General features: G+C 35.6%; 2 protein-coding genes across 3 annotated transcripts in view; one reads left to right on the forward strand and one right to left on the reverse strand.

Annotated features, from left to right (window-relative positions):
• LOC123561546 (coatomer subunit delta-like) overlaps positions 1-9,540 on the reverse strand; it is a 54,826-nt gene extending 45,286 nt beyond the window's left edge. Inside the window, exons 1-5 of one of the 2 annotated variants that reach the window (XM_053553097.1) lie at positions 9,388-9,540; positions 5,683-5,722; positions 5,149-5,372; positions 4,263-4,442; positions 2,272-2,477 (exon numbers count right to left, since the gene is read on the reverse strand). In XM_053553097.1, the coding sequence (XP_053409072.1) occupies positions 2,272-2,477; positions 4,263-4,442; positions 5,149-5,372; positions 5,683-5,722; positions 9,388-9,390 (653 nt within the window). In that variant the 5' untranslated portion in view covers positions 9,391-9,540. The remainder of the gene's footprint in view (positions 1-2,271; positions 2,478-4,262; positions 4,443-5,148; positions 5,373-5,682; positions 5,723-9,387) is intronic. The other variant, XM_053553096.1, reaches the window with a different exon arrangement.
• Positions 9,541-13,112: 3,572 nt separating this feature from the next.
• On the forward strand, positions 13,113-16,086 carry LOC128546335 (tigger transposable element-derived protein 4-like). Its single transcript, XM_053516746.1, has 2 exons — positions 13,113-14,889; positions 15,228-16,086. Exons 1-2 carry the CDS (start codon positions 14,719-14,721, stop codon positions 15,408-15,410), a joined length of 354 nt encoding a protein of 117 aa, XP_053372721.1. The 5' UTR covers positions 13,113-14,718; the 3' UTR covers positions 15,411-16,086.
• The last annotated feature ends 11,754 nt before the right edge of the window (positions 16,087-27,840 follow it).

Below are 27,840 nucleotides of genomic sequence, written 5' to 3' on the forward strand. Positions count from 1 at the left end.
GCCATCTTTTATAAACTCATCAAAAGACAAGATTAAAGAATGTTGAAAGGTATGTGTGTTTGAACTTTATTGTTCAAAAAAGTTTAATTAAATAAAATTATTTCAAATGAGTAATTCATTATTGATGCCAATAAGTATATAATAAAATGTTTTTAAATTAATTTCTTGCTTGTCATTGTAGCTGAAAAATGTAGTTCTGAATCAGGTAGTTTACCTCCTGCATGGAAAGCAAAATCTGTGAAAAGTGAAATTAAACCCTAAATCCAGCTATAAAATGGAAAAATAGACTTTCCTTGGTTGCTTGTGGATTACTTGTAAGTTTGTGTGATTTATTTCAAAACTAATAAATAAAAACATTGCTTAAGAGTTGTCCCAGCAGTTACATGTATATAATATATTATTAATTTATTGAGAAATGATATAAATTATGGTTAAAAATAAATTTATCCTTGATGCCCTGTGAAGCCCTGTCATGGACACACGAATGGACGTGCAAGCCTATATTGCTAATTTATTGAGAAATGATATAAATTATGGTTAAAAAGAAATTTATCCTTGATGCCCTGTGAAGCCCTGTCATGGACACACGAATGGACGTGCAAGCCTATATTGCTAATTTATTGATAAATGATATAAATTATGGTTAAAAATAAATTTATCCTTGATGCCCTGTTTTGCTTATTATTACACAAGGACAGACCATTCAGTTATGAAGCATTTAGTATGATTTAATATTTATGAATAAATGTGTTTTCTGCTGCAATCTAAGCATTTGAAATACCTTAAAGCCTGAAAGCTTCAGGGGGCAAAGCCCCCTGTGAACCCCACCAAAACCCTATCATGGACACGCGGATGGGCATGCGATCCGCGGCGTAAAAATTTGGCTCAAACTTTTTTCAACCCAGCGCTAGCCCTGAATATACACGGCTAACCTAAGCATCCTTGATTTCTATAATGAAATAATCGATATGAATAATCAGCCTAAGGTCAACCATCGCGGTCAAGTTGCGACTACTATAACTTTAGGAAATTCATGCTTGTGGTTTAGAAGATACGGAGCAGACACGAATATTTGTAATTTGATCTAGAAGTGTGACCCGGTACTTTGATCTAGTGACCTGGGTTGTGTACTTCGCATGTTGTCTTGATGCGGCTAACAGCTGATACTAGTTCTATGAAAATCTTTCCACAGGTTAGGAAGATAAGGCAGGGGCAGAAAGTTAGAACTATTTGACCTGTAATGTGACCTTGAACTTGGATTTAGTTACCTTGGTTGTGCACCCTGCATGTCATCTTGACTAGGTTAACAAATGATGCTAGTTTTAAGAAAATCTTCCCAGTGGTCAGTCAGGGTTGTAACTGTTTCATGTTATCGCAGTTTATAACCCATCTGATTTATTTATTTATTTTGTTAGGTTTAACGTCGCACTGAAACAATCTTAGGTCATATGGCGACTTTCCAGCTTTAATGGTGGAGGAAGACCCCAGGTGCCCCTCCGTGCACTATTTCATCACGAGCGGGCACCTGGGTAGAACCACCGACCTTCCGTAAGCCAGCTGGATGGCTTCCTAACGTGAAGAATTCTATGCCCCAAATGAGGTTTCGAACCCACATCGATGAGGGGCAAATGGTTTGAAGTCAACGACTCTAACCACTCGGCCACGGAGGCCCCCTAATAACCCATCTGAGTTATTGCTTAAACTTTCATAACTTGTTTCAGTTATCATAAAATATTACAAAGCCCTCCTGTGCCAATTCCTCATTATGAATGAGACTAATGCAATTATTTCTTGAATCCTTGACCTTTCATCTTTCCAGCTATGCAGTAAAATTTTTTACGCAAGGCTGATAAAGTTTTACGCAAACGTTTTAAAGCTATAAAACTCTTTAATATCCCATTATGCTTTTCAGGTCATGCTCAGACTAAAAGAGAATTTGATTAACCACAGTTTGCTACTAATTTCATTTTAAAGGTCACTTTGTGAGAACTGCAAAAAGACTTTTTTTGAATAACTTACCTGAGTTAACAAGCATTTTATAACTAATACAGGTTATAAAATGCTTGAAAAAGTAACTGAAATAGGTTACATAACTTAAAACAGTTACACCCCTGACTGGTGGTTAAGAAGATATGCAGCAGACAGGAAGTTGAGCTATTTGACTTTTCACTGCCAAATGTGACCTTTCCTTGGATCTAGTGACCTGGGTTGTGTGCTCTGCACATTGCCTTGGTGAGGTTAACATATGATGTTGGTTTTATGAAATTATACCTTGGTGCTTGGTATGATGATTTTGTAGGTTCTACAGGAGTGGTATCAATGACAGTTGTTGTATCACCTCTATTAAACGAGGAGCTGCCAAACCCACCACCACCAAACCCAGACGGGGCCCGCCCACTTTTCTCCGCTTCTTGTCTCTGTCTTTGTAATTCCCTTGCCCGTTTTTTCATCTGGTCCTTCGCTTCTTTTTCTTGTGTCTATAATTTAAGAAGCTTACATAAACATTTAATCTGAAGAAACGACTTAGTATGGTACATGCAAGCTATCCATACATTCTTACAGACTTGGCTGACAGTACTAATTTGATATATATGTATGAACTAGAGCTGCTTTTGAGAAAAGCGCATGTCTCCCACAACTGCCTAATCATCTAAATAGTAAGTCAGTCTTTATATACTGTTTACTCACTACAAATAGAACCTTTGAAGAGTAAAAAGGCTGATTTTGGGTAATTCAAGGGCCATTATTCTAAAGTGACTGGGGCAATTTGGCTAGTTACTGCACTTGGACTAGGAATTATGAGCAAAAACATTTGGTTCAAGTTTGGTAAAGATCTGATGAGAACTGTTCGACTTATAGAGCACGGACAAGAGTAAAAAAAGCTGATTTTCGGTAATTCAAGGGCCATCATTCAAAAGTGCCTGGGTGGATTTGGCTAGTTATCGAACTTGGCTGAGAACTTATGGTCAAATACATTTTGTTCAAGTTTGGTGAAGATCGGATGAGAAATGTTCGACTTAGAGCGCGGACAAGAGTAAAAAGGCCAATTTTCAGTAATTCAAGGGCCATAATTCCGAAGTGCCTGTGCCGATTTGGCTAGTTATCGAACTTGGCCGAGGACTTATGGTCAAACACATTTTATTCAAGTTTGGTGAAGATCGGATGAGAAATGTTCGACTTAGAGCGCTGACAAGATTTGTGACAGACAGACACACACAGGAGTAAATCAATATGTCTCCCACACCACTGTGTGGTGGGAGACATAAATATATAATCTAACTGTTATAAGAAAGCTTTTGGAACTTTATTCATTGTGAATGTACACTGTAGACAGCACTGCAGAATTAACTGACCTAAATATCAATTCTAGTCATACTTGACGGGCTGGTATTATGAAAGGATTCTTATATAAAAAGCAATGAAAAAGACCAAAGCCTTCGAATCCCATCGAGGCTTTTTTACCTTGCTTTCTGTGCGAGCAAATCCAAATGAACTGGCAAGCTGAGAAGCAGCTGTTGCAATAATAAAAACCCAGAACCTCTTTGTTAATGAAAGTTATTTCCTTTTTGCATAACTAGTTGATTGTAAACCAGTGTATGTACTTCGCAGATATTTCAGACTCAGTTATTTTGAATGTTACCATAAAATATTGAAATATTTTCCCCAAGGCTAAAATGTTGCCTTTCCTCAAGACTAAAATTTCGCCATCACTAAAGCTGGAATTAGTTAGCGAGGAGACTTTTCATGACGTATGGCCAACTTAGGAACTATATTGTTCCGACTATTAATATCAACAACAGCACTTTTGGAAGTATTCATATTCGTGAATACAGTCAGTTTGTAAAAATAAAATTATAACTCCCTCATGTTTCAACAGCAAACATTTTAATACCGGTTAACTTTAAGCGTATAATTTATCCTGATTAGTTATGTGAACTGCACACTCGTTAAAGAAATCTGAATCTGATATTTTCTTTTTAACAAAACACATCTGAAAGCCCAACATAAAATTTGTTTGTTCAGTCTGAAGTCACACCAACACAAATTCAATCCCATGGAAACTTGCTAATTTTAGCATTATTTAGGCATGGACTGACAACAGTGTCAAACTACAGATATTTACCTTGACTGTTTCATCACATAAAAAAATCCACATCCCTAGCAGGGTAGGTAAGGGGAAACTGATTTTAAAGCAGTGATAGTATCATTTGGTCACCGAGGCTTCCCCAAAATAGAACCACCCTGAAATGTCTCAAAATTACCTGTCTGACAGCAAGGAACACCTTCTCCTCATGTGAGTCCATTTCAGTGAATGTTCTGATCTGTGCCAAGTTCACATTTTCTCTGTACCCTAATGCCACTATTTCATCAAAGGCAAATATTAACTGGAAAGCCTGATCCACTATGTCTGATTCCTCCAAGTTTCTGCAATATTCTGGTATCTGCAAATAAATTGCTTTCCGATTAGTTTGCTTCAATCCTTTTATCTGGATTTAAAACAATGTTTTAACCACATGTCAGTTACACAACAGCTGCCAAATTAAGTGGATACTGTATCAGTACTGACTGGCATTTTGGCAAGTAACTGACAGCTTCCCCCATATGAACCAGAGGCAGATAAGAAATTACTTCATACTCATTTTGTCAAAGTTACTATTAAAATGTAGACAAATTCAAAATGATCAATCTGAAAGCTAAAAGTATATCCATTGAAGAGCAAAATTCTGGAAAATGGGGTGAATGCAGAGCTTCAGGTAAGATTTTTGGTCAAAGTGTATTCTACCTTCTGTGTTTAAAGCGTATTTACCCCCATGACTTTTATCTGACTGTATTTTAAAATTGAATTATTCAAAAGGGTATTGCAGATTTCTCTTTACTCTATTATCATTTAATCCAAATAAAACCCCCAAGTGCACAACTTCACACGCTGAAAAACATTCCTATTAAATGTCATTACTCCAGGTCAAATACTTCACTATGTATGTAACACAAACTTGTAAGTCCTTAATGCAAATTTTTGACAAGTCATGAGCCATTACTCTGTCTTGCTGAGCTAATCCCAAATAAAACCATTAGTAAACTCCTTCACATGCTGAATAACAATCCTATGTTTCATGATTCTAGGTCAAAAAACAAAATTGTGCATACCACTCTAGCAAACAGTCTCAGTGTTTCCAGATCTTCCAGGATATTGCTGGCTTTTGTGGTTATGAGAAGCATGTATAGTTTTTCTAGAGGCTGGTAAACATAGCGAACACTCTCTGTTTCCACAAATGTGTGCTGTTTACCAGTGTTCATCAGCTTGGGAAAAGCAGCCAACAGACCTTCAATTCTTGATCTGTTCATTTCAACAAACTGACGGGAAATTATGGCTGAAAAATAAAACCAAAACTCAAAACACAAAATCAAATCTCAAAACTGAATTCTTATACTTTTTATTTCTAAAATCAATTCAATCAAATTCTTTGTAGATACAATGCTTAACTGCTTATAAATGAGTTTTTTTGAAATATGGGCAATTTTTTCAAGAATTATTTTTCTGCAAAGGTATCATCTACTTGAAGAAGTACAAGTAGTTCTGTTAAACTTGCAAAACAAAAATCTTTATTATGCCCAAATATATTAAATAATAAATAACCCTTATTGCTAGTCAAGAACAACTGTTTGCATCTGGTTACATACCTTTCCCGCCTTTGTTACAAACAGCTGCCGCAAGCAGCACCTGAAAGTACATTAGAAAAAAGTCACAAATACTGGTAGGCACTGATATTTATAACTGACCGAATTGGTGAGCTAAATGCACATTTATTCACACTTTCACAGTACTGATTTAACTAATCTTAGATCATAAAAATGTTGAATAATTTAAGCCAGCAGTAAGTTTTTCCAATATTACAACAATTATCAATTTTGCCCAAAATTTAATGTTTCTTTCGAGTCATTTTTTCAGCACAATTTTTTTAAATCCACCACCAGTGAAAGTTACTTTGTACAGTTGCGTTACTGTAAAGATTGATTCTCAAGCGGGCCCTTTTCTTCGAGCTCGCTAATACAATAATTGTATTGAAAAATACTTAGTTTGTTGCACAAGAGCTTTGAAGCTCATGTTATACTACTGTCTGCAGATCAAACTGCCCTTTCGCCTTTTCTTAAATCGATAGACTTGTACCTTTACGTCACAAAAGCAGCGATACTGAAGCTATTTTTGGATCTCGTCTATACAGGTAACTCCGCCTATCCGATACGAGTAAAAATACTGTATGAACTTGTTTACATTGGTTGCATCATTGAGAAATGATGACTTAAATACTCATAAATACTGTTGGAACGGGTGTTTAAACGGATTGTAACAGATGTACCAGATCTAATCTTCATTTAGAATTTAAATGAATCTTGCCACAATGCACACTACATTTAGGTAGTGTGGATATGAAAAAAAACACCCTCTTATACATTACAGGCCTTTTTCTGTCTAAATTTCAGTACCTTTTGCTGCAGAAATTTTCTTTTAAATAATGTACCTAGTGTTTAGTTTTCATTATAATTAAAAAAAGTGCCTGACTCGAGTTGTTGGATTCGCTCATCATTGATTGAAGGGCATAAGTTTGAATCCCGGAACAGACCATGCCTCTTTAGTTGAAAAAAGTCGGCAATTTCTTATGGAATATGTGAGTCTTAGTCTAACTAATCTGACGCGATCCTTGGAAACAGTTATTTTCTCCACTCGAAAGAAATGGTCATCGCCAGATTTGGGTTTAAACGTCGATTTTGTTGCGAATATGAGATAAATTCAAATAAAACTTATATGTATCAAAAGGTAGTCCAAATAATTGTACTCAAAGAGTTGAATATCGTTTATTTTTTGACCGGTCGATATCCCCTTTAGGTAGACAGTGTAAAATGTCAAAATGTAAAATCAGTTTTCCCGAGGTCTCATTATTTAGACTCATCAAAAGGGAGATCTCAATTCCTCTTTACATGACGGTGTGCTGTTATTTATCCTCAATTATTTTGGTCCTTTTAGAGAGACTGTCACAAATATAAAACAAACTTAACATCGAATTATTTTGACTTATGTGAGTTTATAACTTGTTCTTTCAATGTTGGGTGGTTAAAACCGCCCCCGGTTTTAACCAGCAGTTTTAACCGGTTAAAACCGCCCCGGTCAATACTCCCTGAAGTGGTCAATACCGGTCAATACTGGTCGATTGGTCAATACTGGTCAATTAGTCAATACTGACTGTTGAGATATTTTGCAAAGTTTATGAACAATTAAATAATGACTGTTTAAGAACATCTGGGGCTTGATTATGGTAAATGCAGGCATTAGTATTTAGTTAAAGCAACCAAATCATTACTCCCAAATTGGTCAGAAGTGGTTGATTGGTCAATACTGATTGATACTGGTTATTAAACATTTTCTGTTAGATTAGATTACAAAGATATATAGTTTTGCTGAACTTCATTTGTAGAAAGTATTTCATAAACTGTAGCAGTAAGTGTTTGATTCACAAGAGAAAAATCTAATGATTTTTTTTATACTGGTATAAATAATTTAATGAAAAACTGCTGCAAAACACCTGGACCCTTTCATGGAAGTGGTTTAATTGTGTTTTGATAGCAATTGTCACTTTGCCTAATTGACACCATGTCTTACAATATACAATAGATGTTGCAGACCTGTCTATCTAGACACTAATTAGCTGTCAAGATCAGTAATCCCACTGTATTATTGAGATGCTTGAACATGGTAAAATAAGTCATGCAATCAAAGTATTCAACTGACCAATATTGACCACTATATGTATTAATCAGGGATATTGTGTAGAACCAAAATTTGAATTGACCAGTACTGTCCGTTTCAATGAGTGTAATTTATATTAATAAAATCTTTAATTAATTTAAAATAAAGGCTTCTGTAAGAAGATAAAAGCATTGAATAAACTAGTATTGACCACTGACCAGTCTAAGTATATTGTCCAAAACTGAGCCTGACCAGGACACATTGCCACAGACCAAAACTGAATTGACCAGTATTGACCACTATACTTTTTAATGAACAAAATTTTATATTATTCAAATTGCTTTATTATTTTTATATTACTATCACAGCCTGTGCCAATCTGTGAATGTGCATTATGATAAAGTGTTGAATAAACCAGTATTGACCACCCAAGAGTGACCATAGTATTGAATCGACCAGTATTGACCAGTATTGACCGGTTTTAACCAGTATTGACCGCTGGCCCGGTCAATACTCATATTAACCGGCTTTTTGCCAACCTTGTGTTCTTTCCATGTACGAGGACAATAAAGGCTTATCAACTGCCCGTGTGTAAATAACTGAAATAGTGTTTTAACGACTTCAAACAAATAGTAGATAAATTCGCATTCACGTAAACCCCATCAAAAAAAATAAATCTAGATCTATAATGGAGTTAGATTTGCGATAGTTAAGCTATGGAAGACGCTGCAAAAGTTTGGATATCAAATAATATTATATGGATATGACAATTTGATCTACAAGTGTTACATAGCTTGAAGGTTCAATGATACCTTTCCTGTAAAACCTTGTATACCTTGCGTGGTTGGAAATTTCGTCGATAATAATTGTCATAACAAACAAAAAAACGCTGTTTTCATTTGAACGTAGTTGAAATATTCTATATTCTACTTTTAAAACATATCTATTATCACCTTATTGCACTCGAAATACAATGTATGCAAGTACGGCGATACTTCAAAGGTAGAGTCAGAGCGCATGCTTTGTGTGACGTCAAGATAAGGAAAAAAAGTTTCACGACAAGGTGAATGAATAATTTATTGCTGGGAGGCGGGGTTAACCTGTCAGGGTTACTCCAAAAATAGCTTCAGCTTCACAGTTTTTGTGACGTAAACGTGCAACTCTATCAATTTGAAAAATGTTGAAGGGGCAATTTGAACTGCAAACAGTAGTATGTCAGTTACATGCGATGTGAAATAGTGCCTGTCTAAGACTTCTAAGAGGAAGATAGATAAGATAAATTTTATTTTAAGTCAGCAAGACGGAGAAACAATACAACATAAGCGACAGGCGCTTTTTAACCGACTATAACAGCCTCTGTTGCGTTCATCATTACACGTTCATAAAACACAATCCTCGATTCATCAAGAAAACAAATATTACATACAGCAACCACAATTAAGCTTGTCAGAAGATCTCTATCTCTCAATGAAATGGTCAAATCTTGCTAAATTCTGTCTGTTTACATACCCCACCCACAAAATTTCAACAATAATTAGAATATATGTGCAAGAATAACTGGAAGTATGCTTTAATTATACATGTATTTGACTTGAGATGATTACCTTAACGAAAACCCTTAGCAGGGCATTAAATTATCTTACCATCTTCGTGTCAATTTATTGAAAACTGAAAGAAATTTGCCAACTCCTGATATTTTTGCCGACACTTCGCGAGCCACGTCAAGTAGGTCTATTAGTGCGCCGCTTCAAGTTTACACTTCTGGTAGCAGTCTGTGTAATATCTTTCTAATTGTATGTAAATTAATTTTCTGTTTAAAGAAGAACAATATGCTTTCATAAAAATGCATAAAATAGGAGATAATTAAAACGTTTAATGGAACTATTTTCTCTATTAACCGGAAATGGTTTTCGAGTCCACCGTGTTCCGGAAGTACAAGTTGTTTTACAAGTTGTTGTTGTTAGATATAGGCTAAAACATATTTTACACCGTACCACAACGCTTTGTTTAGAACTTAACACTAGTCTTAGTAGTCTAAATAATGAGACCTCGGGCAGACCGATTTTAAATTTTGATATTTTACGTTGTCTACCTAGAGGTAGGCGGATATCGACAAGTCAAAATAATATAACGATATTCAACTCTCGAGTACAATTAGTTGGACTAAACTTAACACATAACCAGAAGGTAAGGTACGGGGCTCCAACTGTTAACAAAACGGCTCGCTTCAGGTAAGATTTTTGGAAGTTACTTTGCTAATACTCGATGGAATTAAAAATCAAATACTCGATGCTGGTAAGAAGCCAGATTAATGTGGTACTTTTTGCAAAAAGTGCAACGACGTCACAAAATGTTGTGTTAAGACACGGAGCATTTCTTCTTCTACTTCTTCTACGGGGTTACTCCCAACAATTGTTTACTGATTATAACTGGGAGGTCGGGGACAATCTATCAAAATAGCCAGTGGTACATGATGAAAACATAAAATGTAAGACTGCTACATACAATGGTAAAAATAAAAACGACATGATGGATTTAATTAGTGGATGACAGTGAAGCTTGCTAGGTTTTCACTGGCCTTGATGTTGTAAGGCAAATTGTTCCAGTGACGAACAGTCCTGGGAAAGAAAGAGTTCATATGGTATTGTGTTCGCGAAAAAGGAATAAGGTAGTTGTGATTTCTTGCCTGAGTTATGGTCTACAAATACTAGGTTATTACTGATTTTATACATCATGATTAATGAAGCTTTTGTTCTTCTTTGTTCTAGTGTTTGCCATTTGAGAGCTTCTAGCATAGATGTGACACTGCTAAATTGGGAATAATCGTTTAATTAAAACATATCTAGCTTCAGCCCTTTGCACCCGTTCAATTTCATATGTTAAGGTTTTCTGCCATGGATGCAAAATTGTACTACAATACTCTAATTAAGGCCTGACATAAGTTTTGTAGGCTGTTTCTTTAAGATTTTGATCATTGCTCAGAACATTTCTTTTTATAAATTTAAGGGTGTTTCTTGCTTTACTTAAGAATGGTCTAAATGATTTGCAAATTATCATCAGGCTACAATTTGCTTCTTTCTAAGCAGTCCACCCAATTTTAGACAAATGAGCGACTTTTTCCAGGATAACATCAGTGCTTCTCGCCATGACTTGCTAAAAACAAAAGCGCTATGGACCGGAGCACTTCTAGGAGATGCTCTGGCGCGGAGTAATTTTTCAACACTTCACATTTTTTGAAGATTTGTCTCGTTTTTACCTACTTTATTTCTTTACCAGTTTTCAAAGTCATGTGAGTTTACGAACTATAAGAAGTATTATGTCTGTTTTTTTCATATTCAGGGTTATTTTACGATGAGCAGCCGAAGGTCGTCAAAAATACACAAATGTACCACTTAATTCCTATGACGCCGCAAACAGATGATTCAAAACTTAATAGTTTTATCATATTTTATTGCATATTTTCATTTCAACATTTATACATAGCATTCAAAATAAGTAATCATATATTGACATGAAAAACTGCAAATGGGTTGGACTTTAAGATAGGTCAACACGATAGACAGTCCTCCCCGCTTCCTCAACATCATGTAGATTAATCCACCTTCAAGTGAAAGATAGATAAATAGGGGATATTACATGAGTGTCTTTTCATATTGAATTTATTAAACGAGTTGAATAAAATAATAAAATGCGAGGCTCTGCCGAGCATTTTATCAATTTTATTCATCGGTTTTAATAAATTCCATGTGGAAAGTCACAAATGTGATATTCGTTTTATCACGTGTTAGCTTTTTCTGCTGAAACATAAAAAAAATCTACTTTCTTTAATATAATTTTTATGTAATGGCTTTATTTCACTCCCACGACGTCAAACATGTGATAAAAGAGCAAAAGGGGAAACAGTTGTTTGAGTTATGGATGAAAGCGGAAAATATTGTTTTGTGCTGCGCTGTTCTAAACCAAAGTTCGACCGACTGACCTCAACCACTCGACCTCATGCAAATGCGTTTTCTTTTTAGTAGGAGAGCTTAACATGGGACATAGGAAACAAACAAATATTAGACTGGTTCAAATCGACCTGTATTCTTTATATATGTTTGTACTTCATTAAATATGGTTTGATTTTCTGTGTCATTCAAGTTAACTGCACTACTGAATTATTCAAATTGCTACACATATTTCTAATTCTTACATGATGAATTGTAAAAAATCTATCGCCGTGTAAGAAAAAATCTGGTAGCTCGGGTGGTTTAAACAGTGTTTTTTTAGATTTGTTTAAATGATGACAGAGTTTGTGAATCGCGAATATTATTCTAAAGTTCGTTCCATAGCGCGAGAGATGGTGGACTAATAGATCTGGGGTACATTTCTGTGCGTTCTTGAGTTATACGGGTTAGTCTCTCCAACTGAACTGGAGAATGAAACTTAATAAAGCAAACATGTTGCCAAGTATATACACGATGAAATTTTAAGACCTTTTGAATATATTGTCAAAAGATCTGTAACAGAAAGTTTAACAGTCGCACTTAAACATTTTTTTTTCAGATTTACGACAGAAGTCATTAAAAAGTGCTCAAAAATGTTATCGAAATTCAACAAAAAGAATGCACGATTCGCTGCCGTCTGTAAGTCCTGTAAAATGGAAGCAACGTGAACTTAGCTCAAAGAAAAAATAAATATGTCACATTCTAGTCCATTCCTGTTCCTCGAACAAACAGTTACCATGTTCACCAGATAAATCCTCTCGAAATACAAGGGACTTTCTTTTCAGTGTTTCCACTGAGAAGCAAAACAACAACTTTAATGATATCTTGAACTATGACCCGTATATCGCATGGCACTGCTACAAAGTTAAATGGTTGACAGTATTTATAATATATAAAAAAACCTCCCAGTCAAATGAAGGAAAATGATTCGGAGTTATGTTGAATTTCTTTCAGTAATAACACGGAAATTTCCTGTGGAAATAGCTTTTCTACCTTCTTCAGACGTTGTGTGGCGGAATGGTTTACAGAACAAAAGGAACAAAAGTGGCATGCATTTTGCTTTTAAGTCCAAAAAACTGTTCTACTAGTTAGACACTACAATCATTTATCGGTGTTTCAAGAACAATAGTCAGCTAATTGAAAATGACTTGTTTCTTTAAATTAGACATAAACCTACTGATTATCAAGTTTTTCAACTGAGATAGGATTGCAAGATGTATGCATGTTATAGCGACAGCTTATATCTATATTGTTAATATATGTATAAGAAACCATATTTAAAAATACAAGCTATCAGAAATAAGCAAATGAAGAAAGTTTCGAAATATTTTATCTAGAAATGTTTTCTTTTGTAAAAATCAGCCTAAATCCGAATATTTTATTGCCCGTCAACGACAATGACCAATTTCTGTTTCATTCTGCGTCAAGTTTTACTTGGGTAATTTGCTGTTTGCCAGTGTATATTCAAAACTCAAAACGAACTGAAAACAGGTCAACTTGTTCCAAAGCTTCAATATTGTTCCATAGCGCTGAACTACGAAATTGAACCTTGGCTTCTTTTCGAACTTCGGCAGCAAAACTTCGGCTACTAATCCCTTCCTTCTGCCGAACAGCGGCCCGAACATCAGCCCGAACATCGACTTTTAATACAAAATTTCTTACAACTATTTTATACGTCATTTAGATATAAGAAACTCATCTAGTGACGCACAAGGCTAAAACGAGTATAAAGGTAAGTCTGCAACACATTGGGAACACTGTACAAATAAGATAATTATGGAAACAAGTTTCGAACAGGTACAGCCCCGTTCCAAACTCAACCTTTCCTAAACCGAAACACACAGCACGCGGACGTGCACACGACCAGCCCAAACACACACACAGACAAAGCAAACAGACGAGGACTAAATGAACAAATACAGGAACAACGCCGAGGAAAGCTTTCGAACGGTCAGTGGCAAAATATAAACACCAATGGAAAGCTTAAACCGGTTTATAGCACACCTAACCGCACTCTGAAAGCTAGGTAATTTGATCGGCCTCTGTTCGTTTTCGCCGCAATGCATAATCAACATATAGCTTGATACAACTCCTCATACATTCAACAATGTAGTTAGTATACTTTTCTATATTTTCTATATTTCGATATGTTTCAAATTGACTTTATTTCCTTTATTATATTTATGAAGTTAGCAAATATCTTGATTTTCTGTCTTTAAATTGAGATCACATTCTTGACAGTCAATGTTATATCATGAATTTTAATTCTATAATTGCATGGGGGAACGGGGCGGCTCTATGGCGGTGTTGTCCGCTGACTTAAAATCACCTGTCCCTAACAGTTATGGGTTCGAAACCTCGATTTGGGTGTTGAATTCTTCATGTGAGGAAGTCATCCAGCTGACTCACGAAAGGCAGGTTATGCTGCCGCCCACACATGGAATAATGTTAGAGGGCACCTGGGGTCTTCCTCCAACACGAAAAGCTGGAAAAGGCGTCATATATCATATGACCTATACTCTGTCGGTATTTCTCTGTATCCAACGGAAACGAAACATATATATTGATAATGTCATATAAATATCTTCCAATTCTGTGTCTTTTTCCGAAATTCAAAAAGAGTTATATAAACATGTAGCTATAGTAAGAATGAATTATTACAAAATTTACAAGACTTACAAAGCGAAAGTATTGTATGCCTAACTGGTATTTTAAATAAACTGATAGTTACACTTATTTAAACTGATGATACGATCAGATTGAAAACGTGCAAAAAACATCACAAATTATCTACAGAACATTGTTCAGCTATTGTTTTACAATTTTATGTCGCATAACGTCATTTAATACTTCTTTTTTTTTAAACATTAGGGACTGCAGTTATGGAACATTACATGTGAGTAACAGTTGTCTTGTTTTCCGTTTTCAGGAGAGAAACTGAGACCGCTTGTCGATGGGAAGTCTAGAAAACCCCGATGCTTTGGCCGGATGTCCACATATTCCTTACCGGTGCTATATGAAGCCAGCAGCAAAGCATGGATGTTGACTCCGCTAATGGAAGACTGGTTGAAAGAACTGGACAGAAAAATGCGTGCTCAGAATCGCAAGATTTTACTACTGTTGGACAATGCTCCTGTCCATCCTAAGGTCACATTGGAGGTAAAATGTCACTCAATTTAATTTGAAATTGATTTGAAAACATTTAACTCTCTACGTAAATCTGCTGTCTTTAGGTGTTTTAATAAAGACCCACTGAGGTCTAGGGTTAATGCTTAACAATTTATCACCGGCCACATATGAAAGGGATGATTAACAAAACATGTGATGCTTAATAAATCCTGAATGAAGAGGATTCTTTGAAAGCACCGAAAACCAAACAAGCAGTGAAAAATGCACAGTGTTTGATGGAGTCTGTTCATGAGCCTCAATTAAAAATGTAACATTGTTATTTCTGTTAAAGGCCAAAAAAAAAAATCACAAGTTTTTTATTCTTTCAGAATTTGAAGCTGCAATTCTTCCCTGCCAACACCACCTCAGCACTACAGCCCATGGATGCTGGCATCATCCAAGCCGTCAAGCCTAAGTACCGACAACGCCAACTCCAACATGTTCTTCTGGAAGTGGAAAAGCAACCAACAAAACTTGGGCCAGAGATTTTTAGAGATATCACGATACTGTAGGCCATCTATTGGATCAACGCTGCATGGCAGGAGGTGAATACAGATACCATACAGAAGTGCATCGCCAATTGTGGCTTTACTGAGGCAAGCGTTAGTGATATTGGTGTAGTTAGTGGCAGTGAATGGGACACTGAGTTTGATATTGAAGATGACTACCCGCTTGCAGTACTGAAACTCTCATCAGAACTCTTTGGGTCAGAGTTTAAAGAGCTTCTTGACATTGACAATCAGCTCTCAACGTGTGCTAATAACTTACAAGATTGGGACAGGCCTGCTACTGAGATTCTCAGGGATTTGAGTGATTGTAGAGCTGATGAATGTGAAAGTGACAACGAACAAGAGGATGTTCCAGCCGAGTCGAGTGTCAGTGCAACTGATGTTGCTCAATATCTTGAAAAGATCAGACAATATGCATTGTGTAAAAATCAGCCTGCTATGTTAGATAAGGTTATGGACTTAGAGGATTTATTTACGCGGCTGAAAGTAGAGATGACAGACAAACAAAGATAAGTGACTTCTTTAAGAAATAAAATGTGAGCTAAGCATAAAGACAGAAATCAGTTGTGTTCATTATTCAGTGTTAAAAGGCAAAAGAGAGTTTAAATTTGAATAATGTACATGTTTTATGATATGGATCTTTATTGACATACATGTAGAGTAAATTGATGAAACTGTTTTTATGTATTTTTTTTCTGATCGCCACATAATCTGCTGCTGCTGCTGATGATGATGATGATAATGATGATGATGATGGTGATCACCACTTGTACATGTATGAGTTGTAACATGATATTGACTGTCCAATGTCTACTTCTGTACAAGTAAGGAAAACCACACTATTTATTCAAAATCTCCAAAATCGCGCCTCTGTTACTGACCCTCCGATCAGAGGTCAGCTGCCTTAAGCATCCAAATTGGCTGCTTCCCTAGGGTGACTGCTTAAGACAGTTTGGACTGTAGTAACATTACTTGTATAATGCATGTTTCAAAATAGTTTTAGTTTGCAGAAGAAGAACTGTTGTTCAATTAAAACGTCACATTTAAACCATCATTAATATATTCATTACAAAGATTCTAATGATATTGTCCAAATACAATGGTAACATTATTAAAAAACGATGTTATGAGAAAAACACAATGTTCGACAAATATGTACATATATCTTGTTACTAACATAGTCAATAACTTGGCAGTAATTTGTTTCAAATATGTTTTTCTAAAGTGAAATTGTACCGTAACAAGTGTAATGTTTGTAACTAACCGATCTCTTCATCCAAAATGTGGTAACATTTCACACAATACTGTTTACTTAGTAATGAATTCATTGAAAATAATTGTTTTTACCAAATATATAAGATTCTCATGATGACATCAACTATGGAAGGGGATATCCGCCACTTCACACATTATAGTAGTTGCATGATATTTCAATATGCCAATTCATCTCCCATGTTGCTGTTTAAAAGTGTATTATCCCTATTAATATGTAAATTGTGATATTTTAATTATAGCACTACTTTTAATGTTGTAACAAATGAAAATTAAAATGATTTTTATAATTCAGTCATAAGAATTCATATGCAAATATTTTAATAGTTATTAAGTATTCTTTTTGATAACTATGCCATCAATATGAAAACCGTTCAGTCAAAATTAATTTAAAGATATGCAATTATTTTAATTCTTAGTAAGAATTTATTTTGCTTACTTTGTCATTTAAACTTCTTCTCACCCCTAGAGTCCGGGTGTCGGATATGTCCCTGATATAGAATTTTTGAAATCGAAATTAAAGTATCAAAACCTACATTTTTCTCGAAGGGTTTGACATTTTAGCTAGATATTATTAAACGCTACGCAATAAAAGACATTCAGAATCCCCTGGTTGGGTCAGACCAGTCTGTAGAGGGATTCGGACCCCGGGCCTGAAATCAATTAAAAAAAAAATTTGAAATGGTCATTTTCAATCAAATATTACGACAAAAGTACTAAAGATATTTTAATAACAGTTACGTGTATTTGTAGAACTTTTCAATAACTGTTTCATAAAGGTAAAGCACAAGGTTTAAACCCGATCCTAAGGGTTGCCCGGGCTCGAACATGGGTGCCAGGTCCAAACGTAAAAAGAAACACGTAAATATACCTTATTTATCTAAAAATATTTTTCAACAACTAAAGTATGATGGTTTGGTTTATATCTATTATTTCTATGGAAATAAATAGATTTAGGTAAGTTTTGTCAGTCTGTACGATCTGTAGACTGGAGGGTGTGCGCATGCACGAAGAGAAACACGTGAATTTGTTGCGGAGGAGAAAATTCTAAAAAAACTTTAAATTTGTTTCAGCAAATAGCACGGAAAAACATTATATATTGGTGCGGGTAAGGTTTAAATGTTCCACAGATCCGGAAAAGAAAACAAAGTCAGGCTTCACCGGAAGTGGCGGAAATTATCTCCCTTCGATATTGACTTTTTTTATATATCGAGATGTATATCATATTCTATTTCATTCTCTTTGCATACATAGGGCATTTTTCAGCAGATTCAGGTTGTGTAACACAGACAGATCTCCTAGAGAGCACAGTCCAGAAAGACTCAGTGATTTATCTCATGTGTGACAAGAAAAGTATGGTTAGTAGAAATCTGATGGACAGAACACCAAAAACATGTATGTATTTTCATTTATTAGCAATACTGTTGTCAAATGATGTGTCAGTAAATCCAGGTCCAGCAACTAACACTAGTGCTGTTCTTATCAGTGCGGGACATGTAACAAGCCTGTGAATTGGAGCCACAGATTTATTGTCTGCGACACATGCAATCAGTGGTATCATGTTTCATGCCAGTCATTGACGTCGTCAGTATATGATTTCCATGTTAATGAGTCGGCAGCAGCTTGGGACTGTATTATGTGTGGATGTCCAAATTATACTGCATTCTGCTATTCTCATGTACTAAGTACAACAAATTCTTTCAGAATACTTGAAGACATACCACCTGAAAGCCCAGTTGAAAATTTTCAAATGAAACCAGTACATCCATCAACACCCCAAACTCGTCATGCTAGCCAACAATAACCAGCATCTTACGGATCATTACGTAATTTTTCAGTCGTAAACAAAGCAAGCAGTTGAACTTGATAGATAGGTTAACCTGATATCATTTTTGGACGAACATGGTTGATCCTCGATTAAGACTTCAGATTTACACCAGATTATAGTGTATCGTAAAGATAGGAAATTAAACGGCGGGGGAGTCTTTGTAGCAGTCAAAAAACCCTGTCCACGACTGCAACTCCTGAGCTTGATACAGACTGTGAAATTGTTTGGTGTAAATTAGACATTGTGGGTCATAAAACTTTGTATCTGTCAAGTTATTACAATCCAAGAACTTCAAATAAGGATGGTTTTGTTCATTTCAGAAAAAGTTTAGAAAGAGTTGCCAGTATAAGTAATGCATGTATTCTAACTGCCGGTGATTCCAACTTGCCAGGTATAGAATGGAAGTAGAACTGTGTTAAGGAAGGATATCAACACAGTCATCCATCAATTTTTTCTTGATACAGTAGATGATTTTGGACTTAAACAGGTGGTAGACACACCAACAAGAGGTATGAATATACTTGATCTAGTTCTCACAAATCGACCAAACAGTATTTTAAGGACAGAAGTGTTACCAGGTCTGTCAGATCACGATGTTGTTTTTCTTGAAATGAAAGTAACATCTTGCAAAAATAGACAATCACATAGAAAAATTCCATTTTATTCTAAAGCAAACTGGGATATTAGAAAAGATATGAAGGAATCACTAAATGAAGTAAAACAAATGCAAGCAATAAACTTATCAGTTAATGATATTTGGAATAAATTTCAGTCAATACTGGAAGGAAGTATTAGTCGAAATTCCTACTAAGACGGCAAAAACAAAGGACCAGTGTCCATGGGTCACTAATAACATTCATAAACTTATCAGAAAAAGGGATAGTTGGTATAAACGTATGAAAAAATCTAGAAATTCTGAAGATTGTTCAAAATACAAGGAGCTGAAGAAAGTAACTCGGCGTGAACTTAGGCGGGCGTACTGGAAATATATTGATGGTATTGTTTCTCCGGCAACAGATGGAGAGTCAAGCAGTGGTACAAATAAGAGATTTTGGACATTTATTAAGCATAAAAAATCTGATGGAAATTATATTCCACCATTGAAAACTGAAGGACTACTTTATTCAGAACCTAAAGAGAAAGCAAATATATTAAATAGACAATTTCAAGAAGCTTTTTCAGATGGTGTAACTTTTGGAAATCAGGAATTCTTAAATCGTTGCAAAATGCAAGGTAGTTATAATGATATGCAAGAAATATATATTTCAGAAAAAGGTGTGTTAAAGTTACTGAAAAACTTGAAAATTGGTAAAGCTCCTGGACCAGACAATATCTCCCCACGTGTACTCAAAGAATAAGCAACTGAAATCGCACCAGTACTAACAGTTATTTTCAACCACTCGTACCAGACAGGTGAAATTCCAAACATTTGGAAAACTGCCAACATTTGTCCAATATTTAAAAAAGGTAAACGTTTTGAGGCTATTAACCATAGACCAGTGTCGTTAACATGTATTTCGTGTAAGATAATGGAACACATAGTGACAAGTAATATCATGGCACATGCAGATAGATATAAAATACTTTACCCCCTTCAGCATGGTTTCAGAAAGGGACTATCTTGTGAGACTCAACTGATAGAATTTTTGATGATGTAACCATGAATGTAGACGAAGGTAAACAAACAGACTGCTTGGTAATGGACTTTTCAAAAGCCTTCGACAAGGTGCATGAGCTTCGTCATTATGGGATTACTGGTAAAACAAATCAGTGGGTTGAAAGTTTCTAGGCTGGTAGATCTCAACGTATTGTGGTAGATGGTGAAATATCGGACAGTGTGCCAGTGGCATCTGGAGTTTCACAGGGGTCGGTTCTAGGACCAAGTTTATTTTTGTTCTACATAAATGACATGCCACTTGAAATTACATCTAAAGTAAGACTGTTTGCTGACGATACCATCGTATGTCTCGCCATAAAATCAAACTCAGATTGTGGAAAACTTCAGGATGATCTCGATAGACTTGCATTGTGGGAAAACACCTGGTTAATGAAGTTCCACCCGGATAAATGTTATGTGTTGTCTATTACAAAAAATAGATAAATCATTAAACATAATTACACGTTAAGAAATCATACTCTAGATCAGGTAACATCAGTAAAGTTCCTTGGTATCACCATAACATCAGATTTGAAGTGGACTCAACATGTAAGCAACATCTGTCAAAAAGCAAATAACACTATAGGATTTTTGAAAAGAAATTTAAACATCAGTAACAGGAATATAAAAGAGAACGCCTACAAGTCACTTGTCAGACCTTCACTTGAATATGCCTGTTCTGCATGGGATCCCTGTTTGGTTACTGATAAAAATAAATTGGAAATGGTACAGAGGAGAGCAGCCAGATATGTGTGTAATAGTTACCATTACACTGCATCAGTTTCAGAAATGATTGAAAATCTTAACTGGAAATCACTAGAAGAACGTAGAAAAATGGCACGATTAAATATGATGTATAAGCTGGTAAATGGACATGTATACATTTGCATCACTGATAAATTATTGTTAAATCAAAGACAGTCGAGAAACAACAACAATCAGTCCTTCCAGATTCCAACCTGTCGGACCAACATTAGGAAGGAGTCCTTCTACCCACGCACCATCAGGGAATGGAACACCTTACCCAATAGCACCATTTCAGCACCGAGTCTTGAGGCCTTCAAGGCTCATTTAACAGTGTGAACATCAAACGCTGTCTGTTTTTAAATTAAGACACTGTAAATTTGTAAAGCACAACTGTTAATGAAGTGTTGTTTTAACTTTTGGACTTTTATCTTTTGCGCACACCCTTAACACGGCAGAATAGTCAACTTATTGACGGAGGCCGTTAACCGGTAGAAGTAGACTTTCTATAGGGACCGTATAACGGTAATTTTTGTCGCATTTTTTTTCAAAAATTTCATCAATTTCATTTTATTATGAAAGGTGTTAGGAACAAGATATCAAATTGAAATTTCTTTTAATAAGTAATTGGAACTATCATTTAAACGAATATGAAAATCATTTTTCCCCGACGGACACGCCGCCGGGAATATTTGCTGAGCTTTGGCATTTTTAGCTTGTAAAATATTACACGTAAAATAAGGAAAACGTGCTTATATAATCTATTTATTTTGCGTTAATAACTGCAAATAAAAACTTAAAACTTATTTTTGTAAAAAATATAATATCTGAAAGGTTGTAACAAAAAAAAAAGTTCGTCCGTCTGTACGTTATTTAGGATAAAAGCTGTATTTCCGTACTACCTTGTGACCTTGTACGACCTACCCTGACCCTCGGGCGATCCTATGTAACCGAACAGGGTCTCAATCTTTAGCTAGGACCATGCCTACAAGACCATGTATGATACTTGTATATAGGGGTTCGAGCTGGGCCTAAACCCTTTCAGACATGGTCAAAATTGTCATATTTCGCAAGCTATAGACATATAGCTTGCCCTGTAATTGTACTGGAGGTCTTTACGATATAGACATATAGCTTTCCCTGTAAATGTATTGGTGGTCTATACAATATAGACATATAGCTTGCCCTGTAATTGTATTGGCGGTCTATACAATATAGACATATAGCTTGCCCTGTAAATGTATTCGTGGTCTATACCATATACAGATATATAGCTTGCCCTGTAAATGTATTCGTGGTTTATACCATATACAGATATATAGCTTGCCCTGTAAATGTATTGGTGGTCTGTACCATATACAGACGTATAGCTTGCCCTGTAAATGTATTCGTGGTCTATACCATATACAGATGTATAGCTTGCCCTGTAAATGTATTCGTGGACCATACCATATACAGACTATACAATATAGACACATAGCTTGCTTGGTAAATGTATTGGAGGTCTATACAATATAGACATATAGCCTGCCCTGTAAATGTATTGGTGGTCTATACAGACATATAGCTTGCCCTGTAAATGTATTGGTGGTCTATACCATAATTATACAGACATATAGCTTGCCCTGTAATTGTATTAGCGGTCTTTACAGTATAGACATATAGCTTGCCCTGTAAATGTATTGGTGGTCTATACCATAATTATACAGACATATAGCTTGTCCTATAAATGTATTGGTGGTCTATACAATATAGACATTTAGCTTGCTCTGTAATTGTATTGGAGGTCTATACAGTGTAGACATACAGCTTGCCTTGTAAATGTATTGGAGGTCTATACAGTATAGACATACAGCTTGCCCTGTAAATGTATTGGAGGTCTATACAGTATAGACATACAGCTTGCCCTGCAATTGTATTGGTGGCCTATACAGTATAGGCATACAGCTTGCCCTGTAAATGTATTGGTTGTCTATACAATATAGACATATAGCTTGCCCTGTAAATGTATTGGTGGTCTATACAATATAGACATATAGCTTGCCCTGTAATTGTATTGGTGGTTTATACAATATAGACATATAGCTTGCCCTGTAAATGTATTGGTGGTCTATACAATATAAACATATAGCTTGCCCTGTAAATGTATTGGTGATGTATACAATATAGATATATAGCTAGCTCTGTAAATGTATTGGAGGTCTATACAATATTGACATATAGCCTGCCCTGTGATTTGTAAATTATAAACCATTTTCCGTGCATTCTCAGAACCGCTAGTATTCTGATACACATTGAAATTTTCATTGTAAATTCTATGGCAACAAGTTTGTAAAGTAAATCAAGGTTAATGGGTTTCTCATTAAAACTAATCCCAGTCTTTCTTAATCTTAAAACCCACTGTCAATGACACCTCTTTTCGACTAGGCCTAATTCTTAACTGGTCATTTATTATGTCACGTTACAGTTAGAATTAAGTACAACTATCTGAACCTTTGAGAAATTATTTCATATTTAAGAAACTTATAGAAACAGTTTAACATATTTCCTTTCAATCGTACTTTTATGTCATCCGTAGAGCATACTGAATTTAAGTGCAACATTTATGTCATGTCATAGACAAAAACAGCCATTATTCTGAGTGATGTCTGACGAGGCCATCATCAGTCAGTCTGAACAAAATTAACTCTGAATGGGTAATACTTAACTAAATGACAAGAGTATTATCTTATTTAAAAATATGTCAATTTTCTTCGTATTTTTATGGTTAACGGTTCAGAGCATTTGTCATTTGAAAGAGTAAGAAAGTTAATAAAATATACATAATATATGTTTAGGATTCAACCAAATATGAAAGCAAACGTAAGTTTACAGTTTTATTTTACGCTTAAAAACACAATCAAAGATTAATCAACATTTCTTTTAAAAATGTGTTCATGCAATTACATTAAACACATGTGATCAACAGGAGTATGAGAAATATTTCGACCAAGAATCAAATTCACAGATTAAAATTACAACATAAAAAATAATAAACCAATCTCTTTTAATACCATTCAAAATTCTTTTTTTTTTCAAAAATCATTTAAAAAAAAAAACCCATTTACTTAAAGAGGCTTTCCCTGTTGGATCCTTGTTGTCTTTGCAAATACAATACTAGCTTGTACCGGAGATCTGTCTGTTGGAATGGCAACACAAGTTTTAATTTCATTTGTGAATATTAAGGTAAAATTTGACCATTGCTGTTAAGAATTGCAATACAAGAAAATAATTTTCTATCTTATTAACTAGCTAAGGATGTTTGTCCGGATTTGACCGGTGTTCTTTATAAATCAAACACAAGAAAATATATAATTTACCAGTAAGTTTAGATGTCAATTATGGATATTTGATCAGGTTTGGCCATTCCATTTATCCATTGCAGCATAATAAAAACAGCGGGTCTCTTCAAATCACCCTGCAACAGAGAAATGACAATTCACTTTATACACTGTAACAAAGATATGAATGTTCTCTTGAAGACATACCCTGCAACAGACATATGACTGTTCCCTTTATATACTGCAACAGAGATTTGACTGTTCCCTTTGTACACTACAACAGAGATCTGACTGGTTCCTTCATATCCTGCATCAGAGACTTGACTGTTCCCTTCATACCCTGCAACAGACATTTGACTATTCCCTTTGTACACAACAACAGAGATTTGACTGTTCCCTTTGTACACTACAACAGAGATTTGACTGTTCCCTTTGTACACTACAACAGAGATTTGACTGTTCCCTTCATATCCGGCATCAGAGACTTGACTGTTCCCTTCATACCCTGCAACAGACATTTGACTATTCCCTTTGTACACAACAACAGAGATTTGACTGTTCCCTTTGTACACTGCAACAGAGATTTGACAGTTCCCTTTGTATACTAAAACAGAGATATAACTGTTCCCTTCATACCCTTCAAGAGAGATTCGACTGTTCCCTTTGTTCACAACAACAGAGATTTGACTGTTCCCTTTGTACACTACAACAGAGATTTGACTGTTCCCTTCATATCTTGCAACAGAGATTTGACTGTTCCCTTTGTTCACAACAACAGAGATTTGACCGTTCCCTTTGTACACAACAACAGAGATTTGACTGTTCCCTTTGTATACTAAAACAGAGATATAACTGTTCCCTTCATACCCTACAAGAGAGATTCGACTGTTCCCTTTGTTCACAACAACAGAGATTTGACTGTTCCCTTTGTACACAACAACAGAGATTTGACTGTTCCCTTTGTATACTAAAACAGAGATATAACTGTTCCCTTCTTACCCTACAAGAGAGATTCGACTGTTCCCTTTGTTCACAACAACAGAGATTTGACTGTTCCCTTTGTACACTACAACAGAGATTTGACTATTCCCTTTGTACACAACAACAGAGATATGACTGTTCACTTTGTACACTACAACAGAGATTTGACTGTTACCTTCATATCCTGCAACAGAGATTTGACTATTCCCTTTGTACACTACAACGGAGATTTGACTGTTCCCTTCATATCCTGCAACAGAGATTTGACTTTTCCCTTTGTTCACAACAACAGAGATTTGACTGTTCTCTTTGTTTACAACAACAGAGATTTGACTATTCCCTTTGTACACTACAACAGAGATTTGACTGTGCCCTTCATATCTTGCAACAGAGTTTTGACTGTTCTCTTCACACCCTGCAACAGAGATTCGACTGTTCCCTTTGTGCACTACAACAGATATTTGACTGTTCCCTTCATATCCTGCAACAGAGTTTTGACTGTTCCCTTCATACCCTGCAACAGAGATTCGACTATTCCCTTTGTGCACTACAACAGATATTTGACTGTTCCCTTCATATCCTGCAACAGAGTTTTGACTGTTCCCTTCATACCCTGCAACAGAGGTTTGACTGTTCCCTTTGTACACAACAACAGAGATTTGACTGTTCCCTTTGTACACTGCAACAGAGATTTGGCTGTTCCCTTCATACCCTGCAACAGAAATTAGACTGTTCCTTTTATGCACTGTAACAGGAAAAGCAAGCCTATTTTGATGTCAGCTATAGATATTTGGTATGATTTTTACCCCGGAATACAAAACAAACTAACTTACTAGTAATGTGGTTTAAGTTCAGATTTAACTATGGTTCTTTTAACATTGCAATACTAGAAGATTATGTGCCAATTTCTTAGCATACATGTTCTTTATATTAGCAACAATACTCTTTTCCCTGTTGACTTGAGCCTCGGACTAAGAGGCTTTTAAACTCTACTGCATTTGTTGATACATGTATATTTGTATGTGCATGTATATCAGAATTTACTTTCCTTTGAGAACCATGTGATCCAAGAAAATCACGAAAACAGTTTTTCTATTTACATAACAGTTACTAAATTTGTTACTCCTAAAGTGATCACCCAACACGCCATCCCTCTTTCTAAAAGATATTGCATCGATGATGGCTCACCCAAGGCCAAAATGTTTAGAAGATGTAAGTAACCTACAGATTGTACAATACATATTTATTGCCATAACTATTTTTGCATAAACTGTTCTATAGAGAATACTTCTGATTTTGCTTTTGTTTGTTAATAAAGGGACTCAGGTAAGCACACTATACAAGGAGATATATTTTTTATATGCCTACACATAATCTTCATTATTATGAGGGAGTGTAGTATTAAGAAGAAGAAGAGATGTTGAGTAGGGAGATCAGTAGAACTACATCACTTCAATACATGTAAGGTCACGTTTTCGCTATTTTTGTTTGCATCCAGTTAATGAATATCTGAACATCCTGCAAATTGTCTGCACATCTTGTCACATTAAAGCATTGCAAATGACAAATGAGCCGTGCCATGAGAAAACCAACATAGTGGGTATGCGACCAGCAAGGATCCAGACCAGCCTGCGCATCCGCGCAGTCTGGTCAGGATCCATGCTGTTCGCTTTCAAAGCCTACTGGAATTAGAGAAACTGTTAGCGAACAGCATGGATCCTGACCAGACTGCGCGGATGCGCAGGCTGGTCTGGATCCATGCTGGTCGCATACCCACTATGTTGGTTTTCTCATGGCACGGCTCAAATTATATGTGACATACTTACTAACCTATAACACCTGCAAAAGGTAGTGCTTTGAGACATGATCAAAGAAAATTATGTTATGACGATGTACTGATTTCAGCTATCTTAAGAAAACAATAGAGCAGAATGAGCGACTTTCCTTAAACATTCCAGGCTCACTCTTAATATTGTAAGTCACATTTTACATATTGATACTATCAGACTTTGTCTCATGAGCAATAACAAAATATATTTTCCCATAAGTGTAGACGCACTTTACAAATCTATGCAATGGTAAGCAACTCGTTTGATGGACAGCGTTTATCATTCACAGAAAATATCCTGTTTCATTCTATGTGGTCTGTTTCATACTGTAGTATGGTCTGTTTCATACTGTAGTATGGTCTGTTTTATACTGTAGTGTGGTCTGTTTCATACTGTAGTGTGGTCTGTTTCATACTATATGGTCTGTTTTATGGTCTGTTTCATACTGTAGTGTGGTCTGTTTCATACTATATCGTCTGTTTTATGGTCTGTTTCATACTGCATACTCTGTTTCATAATATATGGTCTGTTTTATGGTCTGTTTCATACTATCGGCATTTGGTCTGTTTTATGGTCAGTTTCATACTGCATTCTTTGTTTCATAATATATGGTCTGTTTTATGGTCTGTTTCATACTGCATGCTCTGTTTCATACTATATGGTCTATTTTATGGTCTGTTCGTACTATGTGGTCTGTTTTATGGTCTGTTTCATGTTGTATGCTCTGTTTCATACTATATGGTCTGTTTTATGGTCTGTTCCATACTGTGTGGTCTGTTTTATGCTATATGGTCTGTTTTAT

This window comes from Mercenaria mercenaria, chromosome 10 (assembly GCF_021730395.1).
Source record: "Mercenaria mercenaria strain notata chromosome 10, MADL_Memer_1, whole genome shotgun sequence".
Lineage (NCBI taxonomy): Eukaryota > Metazoa > Mollusca > Bivalvia > Venerida > Veneridae > Mercenaria > Mercenaria mercenaria.

Bases quoted from the DNA above. Each gene is read 5' to 3' on its own strand.
- LOC128546335 (XM_053516746.1), top strand. From the start codon at position 14,719: ATGTCCACATATTCCTTACCGGTGCTATATGAAGCCAGCAGCAAAGCA. The intron at 14,890-15,227 runs GTAAAATGTCAC...TTATTCTTTCAG, and splicing joins ATCCTAAGGTCACATTGGAG to AATTTGAAGCTGCAATTCTT.